At 41.6% G+C, this 18,905-nt stretch overlaps 1 protein-coding gene across 1 annotated transcript in view; it reads right to left on the minus strand.

Moving 5' to 3' along the window:
• The window catches only part of ATP8A2 (ATPase phospholipid transporting 8A2), a 697,351-nt gene that overhangs the window by 610,749 nt on the left and 67,697 nt on the right, over positions 1-18,905 (minus strand). Inside the window, exons 6-10 of the mRNA XM_064275334.1 lie at positions 13,633-13,706; positions 10,704-10,773; positions 9,591-9,718; positions 8,198-8,309; positions 949-1,114 (exon numbers count right to left, since the gene is read on the minus strand). Of these exons, the coding sequence (XP_064131404.1) occupies positions 949-1,114; positions 8,198-8,309; positions 9,591-9,718; positions 10,704-10,773; positions 13,633-13,706 (550 nt within the window). The remainder of the gene's footprint in view (positions 1-948; positions 1,115-8,197; positions 8,310-9,590; positions 9,719-10,703; positions 10,774-13,632; positions 13,707-18,905) is intronic.

Below are 18,905 nucleotides of genomic sequence, written 5' to 3' on the forward strand. Positions count from 1 at the left end.
GAAGCAAAAAAAATAAAATGGTGGCACGGTGGCAGTCGGTGGGTGTGGGTGAGGCAGACCCAGGGAGGTCGTGTTCTGGTGGCTCTCTAGCTGAGCAGTGTGGCACTGCCCATTGAGAAGGAGTAGGGGTGGCATACAGGGCTAGGTGGGTGGGAGAAAGGAAAGGAAGTAAGGGAAGGAGAGAGAAGAAACAAACAAAAAATACGGCACTGAGAAAACCAGCCATTGGGGGTGGTGCAGAACTGGGGTGACGGCAAGCTGGTATCTCTCTTGCTGGGCAACACAGCATGGCCAGTAAGGAAGGGGTGGACGTAGCACAGGGCCGGGTGCTCTGTCTTCTATTGGAAGCTCCATGAAGTTGCCTTCCTGTACTCACTGTCTGGAATCATTGGTGGCTGTACTCCAAGATGGCAAATTCATGTCATGTTAGCTGGCAGGGAACTGTCACTCAGTAGCTCTCCTTGCTCTCTGTTCTCTGTCAGTTTCTTCTTCCATCTGGTGCTTGATCTAGTTTTTTATCCCTTCATTTGATGTTTAGGGTTCCAGGACTGACATTTGTATCTATTTTACTTAGGTTTTTTTGATCTTTGCTGCAGAAGAATGGCATGGTGCTTCTGTCTATAGTGCCATGTTGGCTCCGCCTCCTTATGCTTTTGACTTTATGATGTAAATTCTGATAAACAAAGATGTATACTGTAACCCGCAGAGTAACCACTAAGAAAATAATTCAAAAGATGTAGCTAAAAAAAACCATCATTTGAGTAAAAAGCAATCCCCTAATGTGCCCATCTTCACTTCAGCACATGACTCATAATCTTTCAATCTTCCTTGAAAGGCTGGCATTATATACAGTAGCTAAAGGGAAGAAAAAGGTGCATGACTACCCCTGAAAGAACTTTCCAAGGGCGGTTTTGTCCTACATCAATAAACAACCCACCCAACACTTACCCATCTTTTTGATGTACCAGTTCTTGCCACCTTGAGACCCATTCCAGTAGAGTGCCCCCACTGAGCTCACCAAGGCCATGACCAGGAGGATACCAAACAACACCAGGATCTGCACATTAGTCACTTTCTCAACATTTGATCTCTTCAGCGGTGCTTTGGTTGAATTCTGCACAACAGCATTAAAGTCAGTAAGGAGAACAGAACAGATTTGGGGACAAGGGGTGGGGACGAAAAGAGGTAAGACAACCAAATTCAACAACTGTTAAGTAAAAGACAATATTCTTTATTAAATGGCCAATGTGGGGGGGGGAGTATACTATGCTCTTGAATCAACAGCTAGTTTTAAATAAGACAGAAGACACACTCTGCCAGTTTAAAGAACACATTCCACTCTCCATGATTCAATCTGTAATTATGGTGATTACATCTTGTGATAAAATTAGCCACCTTCATTGCCTTAAAACACAACAGATTCTAAATAATGTAAGTCTAATTTAAAAGAAATCAGGATGTTGCTAAATCAAGAGAAACTAGAGATTCTATACTGTAAGACTTTAGAGAGAACCATCTATGTAAAAACATAACTCTACAATAAACCTATCAAGATAAAAATTAGTACCTATTTCCCTCCAGTAGCTCAAAATTTAATTGAGAGAGAAAAAAAAAAGACACACACAAACACATAAAAAAAAAATTTTAATTGAGAGAAAAAAAAAAGACAAACACATACACATCAATAATGCAACACAACATCAACAGGTATCAAAATAAATGGGTGGACAAAAAAAGTTCATTTGGAGAACTGTGAACAAGAAATAAGCAGGAAAAGTCAGGAAAGGCCTAGTGAACCAGAGAAACTTAAACAACATCCTGAATCCTAAACATAGGGTAGACAGAAAGGTTAAAAAACAGGGGGAAAGGCAGTTTAGGAAGACAGCCTTAACACAGGCTTAGGGTCCATAAACGGGTATTATCTGCTCTTTCTCTGAGGGCAGGGAGAGTAGGGGGAGGGAGGGATGAGCCTGGCTAGAGCCAAGGCCAGTGTGGGGAATCAAGGTCCAGGTCAGAAAGATTCAATAAGGCCAGGTTCAGTGATCACTGCATGTCAGGTTGAAAATGTAGGACTATATCTTCTCAGCAGTGGAAAAGTCAATAGAACTGTTTGAACAAGACAGTGATACACTAGTAGTCATTTTGTAAAAAAAATTTCTTAAGGTACTTGTGCTAGTCAGAATAATACTCCCCCCAAAGATGTCCGGAAACCCTGGTGGCATATCCTAATCCCTGGACCTTGTGAATATGTTACCTTACATGGCAAAAGAGATTTTGCAGATATGATTAAGGATCTTACAATGGGAAATTATCTTGGATTACATAAATAAACAAACAAATAAAACATTTGCTGTAGAGTTGATTCTGACTCATGGAGACCCCATGGATCTCAGAGTAGACCTATGCACCAGAGGATTTTTAATGGGTCTGATCTTTCAGAAGTGGATCGCCAAGGCTTTCTTCCAAGGTGCCTCTGGGTGAATTCTAACCACCAACCTTTCAGTTAATAGCTGAGCACTTAATCTTTCATGCCACACAGAGACTAATTTAATCACGTGCATCCTGAAAAGTAGAAAATACAGAGAACCTTTCTTGACTGTGGTCAGAGGGAGGCATGACCACCGAAGAATGGTCAAAGAGATGTGATGTTGCTGGGTTTGAAGATGGAGGAAGGAGACCATAAGCCAAGGAATACAGGCAGCCTTTAGAGTCCGGAAAAGGCAAGGAAGTGGATTTTCCCCTAGAGCCCTCACAAAGGAACACAGCCCTGCCAACGTCTTGATTTTAGCCCAGTGAGACCTGGGCTGGACCGTTCTCACCCTACAAACTGTAAGGTGATAAGGCTGCGTTGTTACCACTAAGTTTGTGGAAATGTGTTCTGGCACAATGGAAAACTAATACCATAGAATTGCAGATGGTTGAAGGGGATGTTGAGGAGGGAAAAGCCAGAAGGATTCATTACAACAATCCATTCCTGAAAGTGAGCAAGAGGCTGGATTAAACCAGAAACCAGGAAATGGACAGGAAGAGATGGGCACAGGAGACTTCAAGGCACAGGGCTCCTTCCATGACTCAGGAACTCTACCTTTTTAGATCAAGTGATTTTAAAACCTGTAAGGCACCTTTGTTGTTGCTGTGTGCCGCTGAGCAGTTCTGACTCATAGCCAACCTATATGACAGAGTAACACTGCCCAGTGGGGTTTTCTAGGCCATAATCTCTACAGGAGCAGATCACCAGGTCTTTTCTCCTACAGAGGCTCTGGAGGTTTCAACATTTTGTTTAGCAGCCGAGTATATAATCATTGCCCCACCAGGGCTCCTTGTAAGGCACTACCCATTCCAATTGAGTAGAACTGCCCCATAGGGTTTTCAAGGCTGTAATCTTTATAAAACCAGATCACCACATCTTTCTCCCGTGGAGCTGCTGATGGGTTCAAACCACTAACCTTTTGGTTAGCAGCCAAGCACTTAATTGCTGCACCACCAGGGCTCCTAAGATGGTGATTTGCATCAAACTTAAGTTAGCACTCTCATCCACTATTTCAATTCATCTGATCGTTAAAAGAGCAAGGATGAAAATGTCTCCAAAAACAAGAATACAAATTAAGCCACAATGTGAAAATAAAACCGAGATGAAACTTACATAGGCAAAATTTATTTCTAAGCTCCATAAAAGAATTTCATACCACAATGCCGCTGAAATTGCTATCTGAACTGTACTGCAAAATCCAGAAATACTTTGCCATAGTTTTCTTTGAGGGAGTTGAAGGATTGCTATACTTTAGTTTCTGTATGAGAAGCCCTGGTGGTGCAATGGTTAGGCGCTCAACTGCTAACCAAAATGTCGGTGGTTTGAAACCACCAGGAGCTTCGTGGAAGACAAGACATGGCGATCTGCTCCCATAAAAATTTCAGCCTAGAAAAACTTATAAGGCAGGGCTTCTCTGTCCTAGAAGGTTGCAATGAGTCGGAATCAACATGACGGCACACAACAACACCACAGTTTCTGCATGGGCAGAAAAAAATCTACAAAGAAACCTCATTTCTTTGACTCTATCAGTTTATTGACTTCTGACCTTTTCCAGTGGTTGAATTCTGGCCAGTTAACAGGTTAGGAAAAGTTACCTTTCACCCAACACTGGTAAGATAAACTCATCTTCACAACAAAATAACCTCAAAACTTCAGGCTTCAACATGCACGCTTCATGGAAGCCCAGCCTTTTCTTACTCACTCCTATCCCCGGGACAGTTCTACTTGCAATGATGACCTTGTAATGTTAAATTCCTACCAGCATTACAAGTTCTTCTAGAAAATTCTTAAAGAACATCGCTACTTCTGCATAATAAGTCCTAAATGAAATAGGCCAAACTGTCAGATTTTTAAAAAGCTTAACAGCGACCCAGATTTTTGTATGTTTGATTCCCTCCTAAAAAGGCAGATAACCTAGTACCAATCGAGGATATGATCTCCAGAGCCAGGCTGCCTGGGTTTGAACCCCCGCTCTGTCTCCTAATAGACATGAAACCTCGGGTAACCAGTTGAGATGCTCTTCATCTCAGTTTCCTCACCTGTAAAATGGGAAGAGAAATACTTTGCTCAGATGGCCATTGTGGGGAATAAATGAGTTAATATGTGTAAACCATGTAGAACAGTGCATGGCATTCAGTGTTTGTTATCATTAGTGTGATGGTACCTGTTTCCCATTAAGTCAACCAGAAATAAAAGATATTGACAATTTTCTTAAGTGTAACTACATTAAGCATCAAATAAGAGAACTCTGAAGAGTAGAAGCCATTGAGTCTAAGAGTGAAGTATGTATGTATATATATATATATACCTCTCTGTAGTAAAGAAGCGAAGTACAGACGAAAAATGTTATTTCACAAACGGGATGGTTTCCGGCTATGTGTGTTAGATTACATTTCCTTTGAAGACTCGTTATTTTTACTTGTTGTTTCAGCCCTAAAGGCATCATGAATCCAACACAGATGTTTCTGGGCTTTTTAGTATTCTGCACTCAAACAGTCAATGTGTAATAAGCCTCGCAGAGAGGATTCCTGCATCTGGATACAAGGAGATGTGCCCATCCCAACCACAGGAGGCAAATGTCATGAAGTAACAGTACACATGCTGCACACCCAGAAGACAATGGGATTATGTTTTAAGTGTAATTGAATGAACTCTTACACCTTAGCTAGAAAGTTATATTAGCAATGTATAATTTAGAAAAGAAGAATCCCTGGGTGGTGCAAATGGTTAACATTCTCAGCTATTATCCAAAAGGTTGGAGGTTCGAGTCCACCCAGAAATGCCTCAAAAGAAAAGCCTAGAGATCTACTTCCAAAAAATCAGTCACTGAAAAACCTATGAAGCCCAGTTCTACTCTGACATGCATTGAGTCACCATGAGTTGGATGGAGTCAGCCCTATGGCAACTGTTTTTGTTTTTGGGTCTAGAAAAATAATTGTATACACTGAAAAAACACCCAGTGTGCAAGGAGTCTTAGGGACTGGTTAAATTTGTAATATGCACGATCTGAAAACTAGCCTTGGCACCCTGTTCAAATTTAAGCCACTCGTGGTCTCCTTGTCACTTCATCATGCAAAACAAAAATAGTGATTTGTGATTAATGGCGCTCCAACAGTGCTAAGTACTGGCTACTGCCACTGGACTGGGCAAGTCCAAGGATGCTGACTAGAGTCAGAGCACTAAACTAACTATTCATTAGGATAAAGTTTGCATATACAGGCTGCTCAGAACCAATAAGCTCCAAACATTCTAGTCTGCACTTGTGAATGGTGAGGACCTGGCAGGAGGGAGAGATCAGGCACACCTCAGAGAGGCTAAACATGTTATCCTATGTTAACCACCCCATCTGCAACCATCCTACTGTGCCTGTGGCCTTATTATGTTCTCCCGCTCCTGGATGGGGCTCTCCTGCTCCTTGCCTCACTCAGCATAGGACACTCCTTCCCTCCCTTACTGAGCAGAGGGTGCTCAGGAAAGAATCACATGCCTTGGAGTCTGAAGGCCATATTACTCAATATATATTCAGGACAAGGTAATACCTCTGAACCTTTATTCCTCTAATGCATTAAAAATCCACTCTTAAAATTCATGTCATCTGACTACATTACCATTTGCCCCCAGCCCCAGCAAGTCCACCAACCCTTTGGTCACGTCTCCTCACTCCCTGAAAACTTGAGCATTTCACTCATGTGTTCCTCTCTACCCCAGTTTTGTTATTATCAGCTAAAAAAAGTCTTCAAAACCCACAGCACTGATGCACCAAACACTTTGGTCTTTCAGTTCTTTACTTCCAACTTTGAATGACCTTCAACAGCTCTCTACCTTTAGCTTCTGACTTCATGGTTCACTCCCAAGTCTCATCATCTACAAGCCCTCCATCCCAGAAACTCAAAGACAAGTATCCTCCACTCTGATCCACCTCTCACTCAGGAACTCCAACAGTCTCTTTAGCTTCAATGAGTCAGCCCTTCTAGTTCTCCCTATCTCCTTTCTTATCTTCACTGGATTTCCTAATTGGTTTGGACATAGTAAGGAGCCATGGTGGTGCAGTGGTTAAGCACTGGGCTGCTAACCAAAAGGTTGGCGGTTTGAGTTCACCAGTCACTCCTCAGAAAAAAGATGTAGCAGTCTGCTCCCATAATGATTACAGCCTTGGAAACTCTATGAAGCAGTTCTACTCTGACACATGTGGGGTCACCATGAGTCAGAGTGACTTCATGGCAACTGGTAAGGAGCCCTGGTGATGCAGTGGTTAAGCACTCAGCTGCTAACTGAAAAGTCGTTGGAACTCAACAGCTGCTCCAAGGGAGAAAGATGTGGCAGTCTGCTTCTGTAAAGATTACAGCCTTAGAAGCCCTGTGGGACAATTCTACCCTGTCCTATAGGGTCTCTATGAGTCGGAATTGACTTGATGGCAGTAGGTTTGGGTTTTTGATATACACTGTCGTCTGTCATTTCATCTGTTCTAGTAAATATTTAAGTCTCTCATCTTACCATCATTTGACTTCAAACAGAAACACCCCAAACACAGATCAACACAACAGTTTCCCTTCTCCAGTTCTACATATAAATTGTGCCTCTGCCTTGGGATCATTCTTCGCATCTAGTCAACAGGCATCTCCAAACCTGGGCTAGATGGCTCTTTGGTATGCACTCACAGGACTTTGTAAAGATCTATATTAAAAGTAAATCTCTACTTAGTAATTCCTTATTACTTTCTTAGTCTGTCTTCCAGAGAGCAAGACTGGGTTCCTTTCACTTCTATATCCATACGGCCTAGCACAGGATTTGATGCACAGTGGTCACTAAATATATTAATACTTACAGCCAAATATATGCATTAGAAGTTATACAAAAGGGAAGACAAGCTGAAAAGTCAGCTCTCATTAACAGCAACCATTAGCAGTTCCCGGTCCAAAATTAAATGCCGATGATACCAAAGAAATGTAAGAAATGACACACAGAGAAAATGATTTACATAGAATTTCAAAAGCTGTCTGCCAAAATACACCAGAAGATAACTGAGGCTTGAAAATTATATTTTGTGTTACTTATAATAGTATAATGTTATATACATTATAGATAATGTTACATATATAACATCATATATGTAATATTATCCACAATGTTATAGGTAAGTTTTATAATGTTATATATATTTCTCATAAATAATAAGAAATATTAGCAGGGAGAATGAGCAAAATCATTTTAACTTAATATTATTTCTTTGGCCTATAAAAAAACATTAATTCAAAAATAACTCATTTTAAATTGTCTAGAATTCAATGAAATGAGACAAGTTACTGCCAAATCGGAATTAAAGGGTTGAGAAGGAAAAGTAGAGAAAAATATTTATAACTAACCCCTTTCAAGCTCAGAAGAAAAAAAAATTTAGAACTGATTATTTCCCTAAATCCAGAAGATGAAAGTCATTTGTATTTCAGGCAATTAGGTAACAAATATCTGAAAAGGTAACAGAAATCCAGAAAAAACTACCTAAGAATATGAAATAAAGGTACTTCCTTTCCAAATTATGTTCATAAAAAACTTGCATTTCCTAAATATAACACTTGCATTTTCCACCCTCAGTAAGAACAGGTGAAAAAACAAAAACAAACAAAAACCCCATTGTAAGGAGTATTGCTTTTCAGCACAGAAACATTTTACCTGCATGAGTTTGGTGTCGTGTCCAGTATAAACAACTATGCCAAAGACCCACTGAGTATTTCTAAGCTGTGTACCTCTTAATAAGATCTGGTCAGGCCCAAGGGCAACAGGGCTAAAAATAAGAAACAACATTTACATTTAATGAAAGTCTGGCAAATGAGAATAGGCTCCCACCCTTAAACATAAACCCACAATAAATCAAATGCTTCCTTTAGTCATCTTTTTTGGTTTTGGTTTTTGTATTTTATAAAATATTAGCAGGAACTGTGTCTCTTACAGCCCTATTAAAAAACTCAAGAGCCAGCAAGGAGGAAATCTGCTAAAACAACAACCAGAAACTTACCCATTTGGGAAACCCAGTTTATTTTATACAATATTAAGAGGGGAAAAAAGGGGGATAAACCTATAATATCAAATTGTCAAGGATGACAATGGTTAAGTAAAAGCCTAAGTAAAAATTTAGAAATTCAAAATGGGGAACCTACAGAATAGCTATATATGGTAAATGAAAATCAAGAAAGCAATCCCATTCATAGTTGTCAAATTTAGTTTGGGTGGATCCCCAAAACCAGGCCCTTCCCAGCCCTCCAGCCTGTCAGGGGCACTGGTAAGAGGCACGCAAATAAAAGAGGGGCAGAAGACAGGAAACCACATCCCAAGGTAACGACAAGAGATGACTCTCAAACAATAAAACAGACACCCAGAGGACACAGACAACAGGACACAGACAACAGGTACTGAATATTCTAAATGAAAGGTAACTTTTTGTCATTTCATTCAACTTCCAAAAACAGACAAACGCTACTTGGAAGAAGGCTGGCAAAAAAATGAGATGTTTCTCTAGTAACTTTGTTAGCTTGCATACACCTCAGAAACCTCTCTTTAGCTTCTGTGGACAATGTTATATGCTGCCAAAATCTTCTCTCAGCCCTGGCCAGAAACACATACAGAAAGAACAGGGCACATGCTTTGAACCTCAGGTAAGGTCCTCAGGTTTTCTTCTTCTAAAAAACCAGGAGTTCTTTCCTTACATTTAACCAAAAAAAAAAAAAAAAAAAAACCCACTGCCACCAACTCGATTCCAACTCATATCAACCTTATAGGACACAGTAGGACTGCCCCCATAGAGGTCCCAAGGAGAGCCTGGTGGATTTGAACTACCGACCTCTTGGTTAGCAGCTGTAGTAATTAACCACTATGCCACCAGGGTTACATTTAACAGGAGGTTTAAACTGAAATAGTGTTTTAAGAAAAGCTCAGGTTCTCATACCTAAGCTAAACAGGAACAAATCTCACTGCTTTAAAATGTTCTGGAACTAGAAAACCACCTTTTATTTTCTAAACTCCAGTATTTCCTAGTCACATTAGGCAAAACAAACAGGAAAAGTGGTACCTCTTTCCATCTAAGTGAAGGTTTCCAGTGAAGTCATAGAGGTGGCGATTGGGCCCCTCGCATTCTATGGTCCCAGACAGCTTCATCAACACCTCCCTTGTCTGCATGTCAGCAGTGTGGCTCAAACCCTAAATATTCAACCAAAAGAGGAAACTGAAAACAATCTTCAGGGCTTGGGGGACACTGTTCAAGATTCCGATTGTTAATCATAAACAAGAAGAAGGAAGAAAGGATCATCTAACCCGGAAAACAAATCAAACTATCAGCCCCTTAAGATACACTTTACCAGCAGATTTTGCCACAGCAATCTAATGTAAAACTTTCAATAATTCAGTGAGGCAGAAAGTTAAGATTCCGCCATTGCTGGAAAAATCCATGTTTAAGTAATAATTACCATACTCAAACATCTTGCCAAAAGCATTAATTTTACTATACTGTAACACTGGCCAAAAAACCAGCCAGGTACCCCTTTAATATTTTACTACATCTTACACTTGGCAACTCTTCTTTAGACAGAAAAAAAATATCAAAATCAAAAGGAGGCTATGTCAACAGAATTAACAAATTTAACCTGATGTGGCAAAAAAAAAAAATCCTTAAATGTCAAAATGCTGAAACTTTTTTATACATTAAAGACTATTCTTTATCCTCAAATTAAAATATATGGTGAGAATAGTTTTATTTAAGACACGAAAAATTTGTATCTAACTTACTCCTCTCTGTAATTAAAATCACAAATGAAACAACAATGTAAGGTAAGGTGCCCAGAGCATGTCTCTTCCTTCTCTCCACTACCGATCCTGCCCGTTTCTCACCACTCAGCTCAGCCCGCTCATAACTGAGCAGGTATAGAGCTCAATGAGACACAAAGCAAGGTGAGATGCCCTTTGTGACCTATAGTTTGATGGGCCCGCTCTTCCCAGCTCTAATGTTCTCTCAACTAGCTTTCTTCATCATAAGAGGCACATTTTTTTCATGGATCCCATTAGGTTTCATGTATAACCTTTGGCGGTAGCACATCTCTCTCTAGAAAAAATACTGATTGGTACATGTGGGGTCCAAATTTAGAATCTGGACTCCACAACAACACCAAATACAAGAAGTTGATTTTACCTGACGTATTTTAAGGTTCGTCTCTCCATCTAGATTCGCTGTTTCGACATAACACATTGCCTGAGGTTCACTAAAGAGAAAGAGGGGGAAAAAAAAGTCAAAGTTTAATAAGAACCTCTCTACAAAATTCACAGGTCATAACATCTCCATTAGGGAAACTAAGTCTGCTGATGGGCCCTTCAAAATAAATTGCTATATACAATGACTTCAGTGAGGAGTGATTAATTAACAAGGCAGACAAACATTCAGCTTTAGGGCTCAACATCAACAAGAAGTTGCTCAAATGATCCAACCTTACCCTAGGGCTTATGGAGATGGGGTGCTGCTAGACCTCAAGGTGCCAGAAATAATCGTGGATGAATGGGGAGGGGCATGCTCTCTGAAGCACACCGTGTGCCAGCTAAGGCCCAACTGTTGGGTTTGGGGTGATCCCTAAAATCTTGCCCAAGCCAGTACATACACATCTTTTGAAGAAAATTTCAGCCAGAGAAGTTAAGGGATTAGGGCATAGGTTAAACAAGCATTTGCCTCACCACATTTTTTATGATGTCAAAAGGCAACTTTTTAATCAAAACACCTAATTTTGAGCATAGAAAACTCTAAGAAAAAAAATAAGCATAGCAGATATTGTACTTGCACTTCTAATCTTTGGGTACAGGTAGCACAGTCAGTGGGTGGGAGAATGGACTCCCTAGTCACACTGGCTAACTTAAAATCCTCCAGCTCTACCTTTATCGGCTACTTGGCCTTGGTGAGTCATTTAATCTCCTCTGTGCCTCGGTTTTCTCATGTATAAAATAAGGACATCAAGGGCTGTTGGGAAGATCAGATGGGATAATATGCTCAGCATGCAAATATTCATAATGAGCATTCTGAAAACATGAGGGATATTCAGACAAAACAATCCTGTGCTGAAGCCAAGTTTTCTGACGGTCATAGCCAAGAGTCATACCGCAAACTATCAAGGGACCAATATTTTAATAAAATTTTATTGTGTTTTCGGTGAAGGTTTACACACCACTTTAGGTTCCCATTCAACAATTTCTACACAAGTAGTTCACCGACTTTGGTTACATTCTTCACAATGTATGATCATTCTCACTATTTCCATTTTGGTAGTTCTATTTCCATTAATCTAGTTTTCCTGCCTCCTTACATTCTCATTTTTGTTTTAAAGTAATTAACCACTTGGTTTCACATAGGCGAGTTTTTTTTTTTTTTCTATCACCTCATCTGCATGCAGAAGCTGGACGATAAATAAGGAAGATCAAAGAAAAAATAATGCATTTGAATTATGGTGCTGGTGAAGAAAATTAAATATACCATGGACTGCCAAAAGAATGAATAAATCTGCCTTGGAAGAAGTATAGCCAGAATGTTCATTAGAAGCAATGATGGTGAGACTTTGTCTCACGTACTTTGGACGTGTGATCAGGAGGGATCAGTCCCTGTAGAAGGACATCATGCTTGGTAAAGTAGAGGGTCAGTGAAAAAAGGAAGACCCTCAATGAGATGGATTGACACAGTGGCTGCAACAATGGGCTCAAACATGTCAACGATTGTGAGGATGGCGCAGGACCAGGCAGTGTTTCCCTCTGTTGTACATAGGGTTGCTATGAGTCAGAACCGACTTGACAGCACCTAACAACAACAGATGATTTTTTAAAGGAGCACAGTACTTACAGGTGATATTATTTTTTTTAGCCAATTTGTTATTTGGCTACAAGGTGACCTTGGGTTAGTTTCAGTTCAAGGTTTGAAGAATATCTCAGTGCAATAGTCTCAGGGAGTCCTCCAGGTGCAACAAGTCCAGTAGGTCTGGATTTTTGTTTGTGTTTTTAGGAATTTAAGTTTCTGTTCCACATTTTTCTCTCATTCTGTCAGGATCCATCCCTTGTGTTCCTGATCAGAAGAGTTGGTAGTAGTAGGGCCACCATCTAGTTCTTCTGGTCTCAGGGTAGATGAGGCCATGGTAATGTTTTAATCACTTTAAGAAAAGTATCTTTGTTACTGATGACTAGGGACAAACGTGAATCCTGCCTGGTGTTTTCATGGTGCTTTGCCACCTCTTTAGGCCTGAGTTTCTATTTTTAAATCTTACATCTAGAGCAGAAAATTAAAGCTAAGCCTTAAAATCTAATAAGTGCTCAAATCCAACATAAAAAACGCTTTCTGCAATTGAAGAAAATGCTAACAGCACGAGTATCCATGATTCTCAACAGCACATGGGAAGCTATAGTCTTAATATCATATAATTTAGTCTTGAACTCAAGAGTAGAAGTTTATTCTTATTCTAATTTTGGCTTTCTATCTTTGATACATACTTTCTGTATCAAGCTACTCATAAGGAGAAGTCAAGAATTGTGTTGTTCATTGTACGATAATACCTAAGCGATAATACCTCTAAAACTACCCAGAGAACGTGGAAATGATACCTGGATAGAGAAGGGGCGACACGTGGACTAATGCAGAGGAAACAGTGCACAGGTCACACCTGCTCTGAGAAAACACCTGGGGCTCTCTGAACAGTTGGTGACAGGAAGCACTGAGTTCCAAGGGAAAGACTGCTGGCTGGACCATCAGAAAACATGGCTGCAGTATGGGCTTTGCTGTAACCTGGATGTTACTGAACATATCACTCAATTGATCTTGAATTAGTTTCCCTATAAATGAGGAATACCAGAAGAGCCATGAGACTGAAATGAGTCAATAAATGTAAAACTGCTCAGAAAAAGTTCAAAGGAATGAACGGGAGAAAGTCAACCAGAGGGCAAGGCAGGAGAACGCAAATGGAAGAACAGGATGTGAAAAGGACGCTAACTCAGAGGGTAAAAGGGAAAAGGCAGCTCGAGGTAGTATTCAGTTGTCATTTACTGCTTTATGGTTCTTAACATATATTTGAAAAATGGTGCCCAGTGGCACACCTGACCTGGAGGATAGTAGGACCATGTCTGCTGGAAGATACTGCCCATTGACGGCCTTCACAATGTCTCCCACTGTCACCTACAGGACCAGAGACAAGGACAGAGATGCATGAGAGAAAGAGTGCAAGTGAGGACACCAGTATCAGTTACGGTCAAGTCGACCTGACTCCCGGCAACCCGTGTGTCAGAGCAGAGCTGTGCTTCATAGGGTTTTCAATGTCTGAGTTTTTGAAAGTAGGTTGCCAGGACTTTCTTCTGAGGTGCCTCTGGGTGGACCCAAACCTCCAGCCTTTCGGTTTGTGGCGAGTGTGTTAACCGTTTGCAACATCCAGGGACTCCCAAATGGAGATAAAGGTAGTTTAAACATTTGAAGAAAAAATTGCTATGTTACTTAGCCACAAAGTTCAAGCCAGAGAAATCCAAATTATTTTCCTTGAGAAGAACAAAAGTGAAATGCTTCAATATAGGCAACTGGTTGCCTTTCTGCAATAATGCTTAATGAAAAAGAAAAAAATGGGGGACAGGGAGAGAACGAATGAGCCAGACCCACCATCAAGATCTCATTTTCTCAGCTTATTTACAAATACTGAAACGTATCTAAAGCAGTATGCAGCTGGGCAGAGCGTGGTGAAACCCATGAGAAATTGTGCACTACAGATTTGTAAGTAAATGCAAATAAACCTTGCTTACTGTAAGCCCATGCATACCTTGTTTACTGGTTAATCTACCCCTGCATTGAACAGAAGACTCCAAGCCAAGGAAACAGGCTTCAGTCTTTAAAACAAGAGCACCATAACCAGGTATCTATAAATCTTTTCCATAACAACACAGAAGCGTCGTTGCACGTGTAGAACCACCTTTGCAGTAAGCAATTTGGCCGCTGGTCCTGGTTTCTGACAGCTGGACCACACCGAGGCCAATAAGTGGGGACTGACCAGACCAATTGGGGCCACCTGGGGGCCCAATGCTGACTGAGCCTCAGGAGGCATGATGTCATCTATGATGGCCACATGGTGAGGCTGATAAAGGCCTTGGAAGATAGGCTCAGTGGAGCTTCCTGTGTGGAGAGAATGAACATCTGCTCTCAAGAGGGTAGACATGTCTCCTGAAGACATGGAAGCTCTGCACCAAGATCCCTCCTGGACCTCACCCTATGTATTTGCATCTTTTTTTCTCCTAGACTAAAGACAGCCCTTTCCCTGGAGTCTGTGAGCTGTTGCAACAGATTACTGGACCTAACAAACAGAAGGAGCAGGTACCCCTAGGTCAATGGGGATGAGACAGAAGGGGTCAATATCTGCTGACCTGGCCCCAGGTCAGTGTGGATGAGAGACATAAGGGGTCAGCACCTGCTGACTTGCCCCAGGTAGATGGGGATGAGATAGAAGGGGTGGGTACTTGCTGAGCTATCCCTGCATGAATGGTGATGAAGGAGAAGGGGTGGGTACCTGCTGACCTAGCCTTGGGTGAATGGAGATGAGAGAGAGAAGGGGTGGGTACCCACTGACCTAGCCCTGGGTGAATGGGGATGTGAGAGAGAAGGGGTAGGTATGTACTAACCTAGCCCCAGGTGAATAGAGATGGGAGAGAGAAGGGGTGGGTACCTGCTGACCTAGCACCAAGGTAATGTGGATGAGAGAGAAAGGGGCCGTGCGGGTGGCTATGGTCTGAACTGACCAGGGGAGAAAAGCTGAAATTTCCACAGCATGTAGTTGGCATGTGGAGTGGGATTTATCACCCACCACGCATTTGGCATCACAGGTGGATGATCTCAGCCTCCCTGGACTTGTTTGGTACAACTGGCAATCGTAGGATCTGCTTGAGCAGTCCTGGCATCTCAGCTGTGTTGGACAGAATATGGACTTTCAAGTCATGGGGGCCCAGGTCAAATTCCAGCTTCACAAACATGACCATGACCTTGGAAAGTGTCTTAAACTTGGAGCTTCAGTCTCCTCACTTAAAAATGGGAAAAATAGTTCCACCGACCTTGCAGGGCTGGTGCAGTGACTAAAGCACCCTACAGGAAACAGGTGTGTGATGGTGTCAGTCACTATGTGCATGAATATAACCAAATGGACACTACCAGCGAAAGCTGTGGAGTCGACTCCGACACATGGCAACCCCATGTGTGTCAGAGAAGAACCGTGCTCCATTGGGTTTTCAATAGCTGAGTTTTTGTAAGAGGATTGTCAGGGCTTTCTTCTGAGGCGCCTCTTGGTAGACTCAAACCTTCAACCTTTTGGTTAGCAGCCAAGCACAATAATTAATCACTTACTCCCCCTGGAACTCATAAATGGATACTATAAATGTGAACATCAACAGTATTAGAATTCTCTGATGACACAAGAAGAAAGGTCATTTCTACCTCATAAGTAATTTCAGAACAATCTCAAAATGGACGTATGCTTTGTCTTCTATTCTAACCCACGTTACTACATTCTCTTAGTAATCAAGAATTTCAAATGATGTGAATACTCATGTAAAATGACTGGAACTTAGAAGTCAGTAGGATGACCCTCAGCAGATGTTCAAGCTTAATTTTCTGTTGGGAGAAAGGAGGTGTCTTAGAAGTGCTTCAAGTTGCCTGTCAAAGTGTCGGGGGAAGTCTAAGTAATCTGGGACAGCTAGAGAAAACCAAACCGAACCCATTGTCGTAGTTGATTCCAACTCATAGCCACCCTAGAGGACAGAGCAGAACTGCCCCGTAGGGCTTCCAAGGCTGTAAACATTTACGGAAACAGACTGCTACATCTTTCTCCCGGGGAGCTACTGGTCGGTTCGAACCACTGACTTTTTGCATTAGCAGCTGAGCTCTTAACCACTGTGCCACCAGGGCTCCTTAACAAAGAGAAGGGCAGTAAAAATTAAATTCTAGGATAATTGTGCATTTGTGATTAGAATCTAATTTAAAAGCAAAGGGGAAGCATACAATTTTTAAAAAGAGAACAGATACTACAGCGCTATTTTAATGGCCATCAGTACAAAAGCAGGAATACCAATGTAACCTGGAAATGTTTTTTAAAAGTAACTACATTTCATATAAATAGTTTAATTACACAGAAAAAATGTCAAAAGAGATCATTAGTAGACACCACTCAAAAGGAAAATGAGCCATAATTCCAAAAAATAAAAGGTAGTATGTTTATTTGGTTTTTAATTCAAAGTGGGAGGATGAGGGAAATTATGGCTTTCTCCCATCTTTACTTTATAAATAAATATTCATATTCCAGTTACAGGGTACTAAAAACTTTCACATATTTGAGGAACTATTGGGATTTTGTTTGAAAATAGTTTTCTATTTTACGTTCTTATGCATGACTGTCCCTTGAGTGTGTAACCAGTTTCTGCAGAATTTATCCCAACTCATGGTGACCTTATGTGCGTCCGAGTAGAACTGTGCTTCATAGGGTTTTCAATAGCTGGTTTTTTGGAAGTAGACCATCAGGCCTTTCTTTCAAAGTGCCTCTGAGTAGACTCAAACCTCTTATTTTTCAGTTAGCAGCTGAGCGCCTTAACCTTTTGCACCACTCAGGGACTCCTTGAGTATGTGAAACTACCCAAAAGCAAGAACTCTTAGGTGGGAACGAGCCCTCTTTGGGCTGCCGAATTCACTGTAACTTCAGAAGGTTTCACAAGTCTCTTAATTTTGAAGAAGAAACTAAAATGATCCTTTTTCAAAGTCAATCAAAGCTATCAAGATCCAGGCAAGAGCTGCCTCTCAGCATTCCAAAGCTCCACAGCTACAGGGGATCCCAGGTTTCCCTGGCCAGATGCCACTGTGAGCGCCAGCATTTCATATGACAGCTGTATTGCTTTGGGGACCCTAAAGATGGCCAGCTCCGCCTTGCCATACATCTCTGGCATCTGTTACCACCGCCTGAATATAATGCCTCTCATCTCTAATATTCTCACCCCCACACTGATCTACTTACAAATTTGCACACTGCTGACTTTCCCGTACCCCAGAGATTTTACCCAGCTGCCTGTGTTGAATGTTCTCCTCTTAAACTGGCTACCTCTACCCCCTTCAAAAGAACATATCCATCTCAGGAGGGACACCTTCCTGACCTGAATCTCGACCCAACCAGATGTTCCCGTAGCCCCTGAAGGGCACCTCTTCACAGAGCTGAGCCCCTGCATTGCAGTATACCCAGTTGCCCATCACTTCCACTCCACCAGCATTCTGAGTGTGGGCCCTAGGCTGGCAGCATCAGCATCATCTGGGAACTTAGTGAAAATGCCTGTTCCAGGACCTCCCTCTGGCTCTACCAAATCAGAAGCTTGGGAGTAGGGCCCGGTCATCTGTGTTTTAACAGGAAACACAGGTGTCTGTGATGTCCACTGAGGTTGGAGACCCACTTCTGAAGACTCCTCGTGGGTGGAGCCATGTGTTATTCCTGTCTGCCCCCCGAATGCCTAGCACAGTCCCTGGCACATGCGAAGAGCAAGCAAAATCTATTTTTAACTGAAATAAAAATACATGTGGCAAGGCATATAATAAATTTTGATTCTCTCCAAATGTGTGTGAGGGTATCCACTTTGGGGGTCTGCAAGACCATCCACTCCTGGACCCAGACTCCAGAGACTATCACCCCATTCTCTGATATTTCCAGCAGTGCCCAGCACCCCATATTCAAATCATTCCTGCCATATTGATCCTTTCTGGGGAAGGCAGCAACAAGAGGACCCCAAAAGAAACTGTGGGGCAATTCCAGAGTGCCAAAGAACCCTGAATTTCTCATAGCATTGGCAGGTTTCCACCTTCGGTGAAGTCGAGAATGTCCACCCTCTTCACTAAGAACCACCTCACTTCCCAATGAGAGTGAGATCACTTAATGTTTGCCAGTACAGGAGCTCTACACCACTACAGAGGTTAAGATGTTATCACAAATTACTATAAGGAGGGGACTTCTGAAAATGGCAGCTGGTTCTCCTATAACAAAGCAAAAGCAAAAAGAACTAAAATGTATGCTGCATTTATCATATTGTGGGCATTTGTGTGTGGCGGGGTGGATTATGCAAAGTTTTTGTTATTGTGCTTTAGATGAAGGTGTACAAAGCAAATTAGTTTCTCATTAAACTATCAATACACATATTGTTTTCTGACATTGGTTGCCAATCTGGCCACAAGTCAACACTCTCCTCGACCTTGGGTTCCCCATTGGCAGCTTTCCTGTCCCCTCCTCCCTTCTCATCCTTGCCACTGTTTTGGCATGCCTATTTAGTCTCGTTTTGTTTTATGGGCCTGTCTAATCTTTGGCTGAAGCATGAGTGGGCA

The sequence above is a fragment of the Loxodonta africana genome, chromosome 23 (assembly GCF_030014295.1).
Source record: "Loxodonta africana isolate mLoxAfr1 chromosome 23, mLoxAfr1.hap2, whole genome shotgun sequence".
NCBI lineage: Eukaryota > Metazoa > Chordata > Mammalia > Proboscidea > Elephantidae > Loxodonta > Loxodonta africana.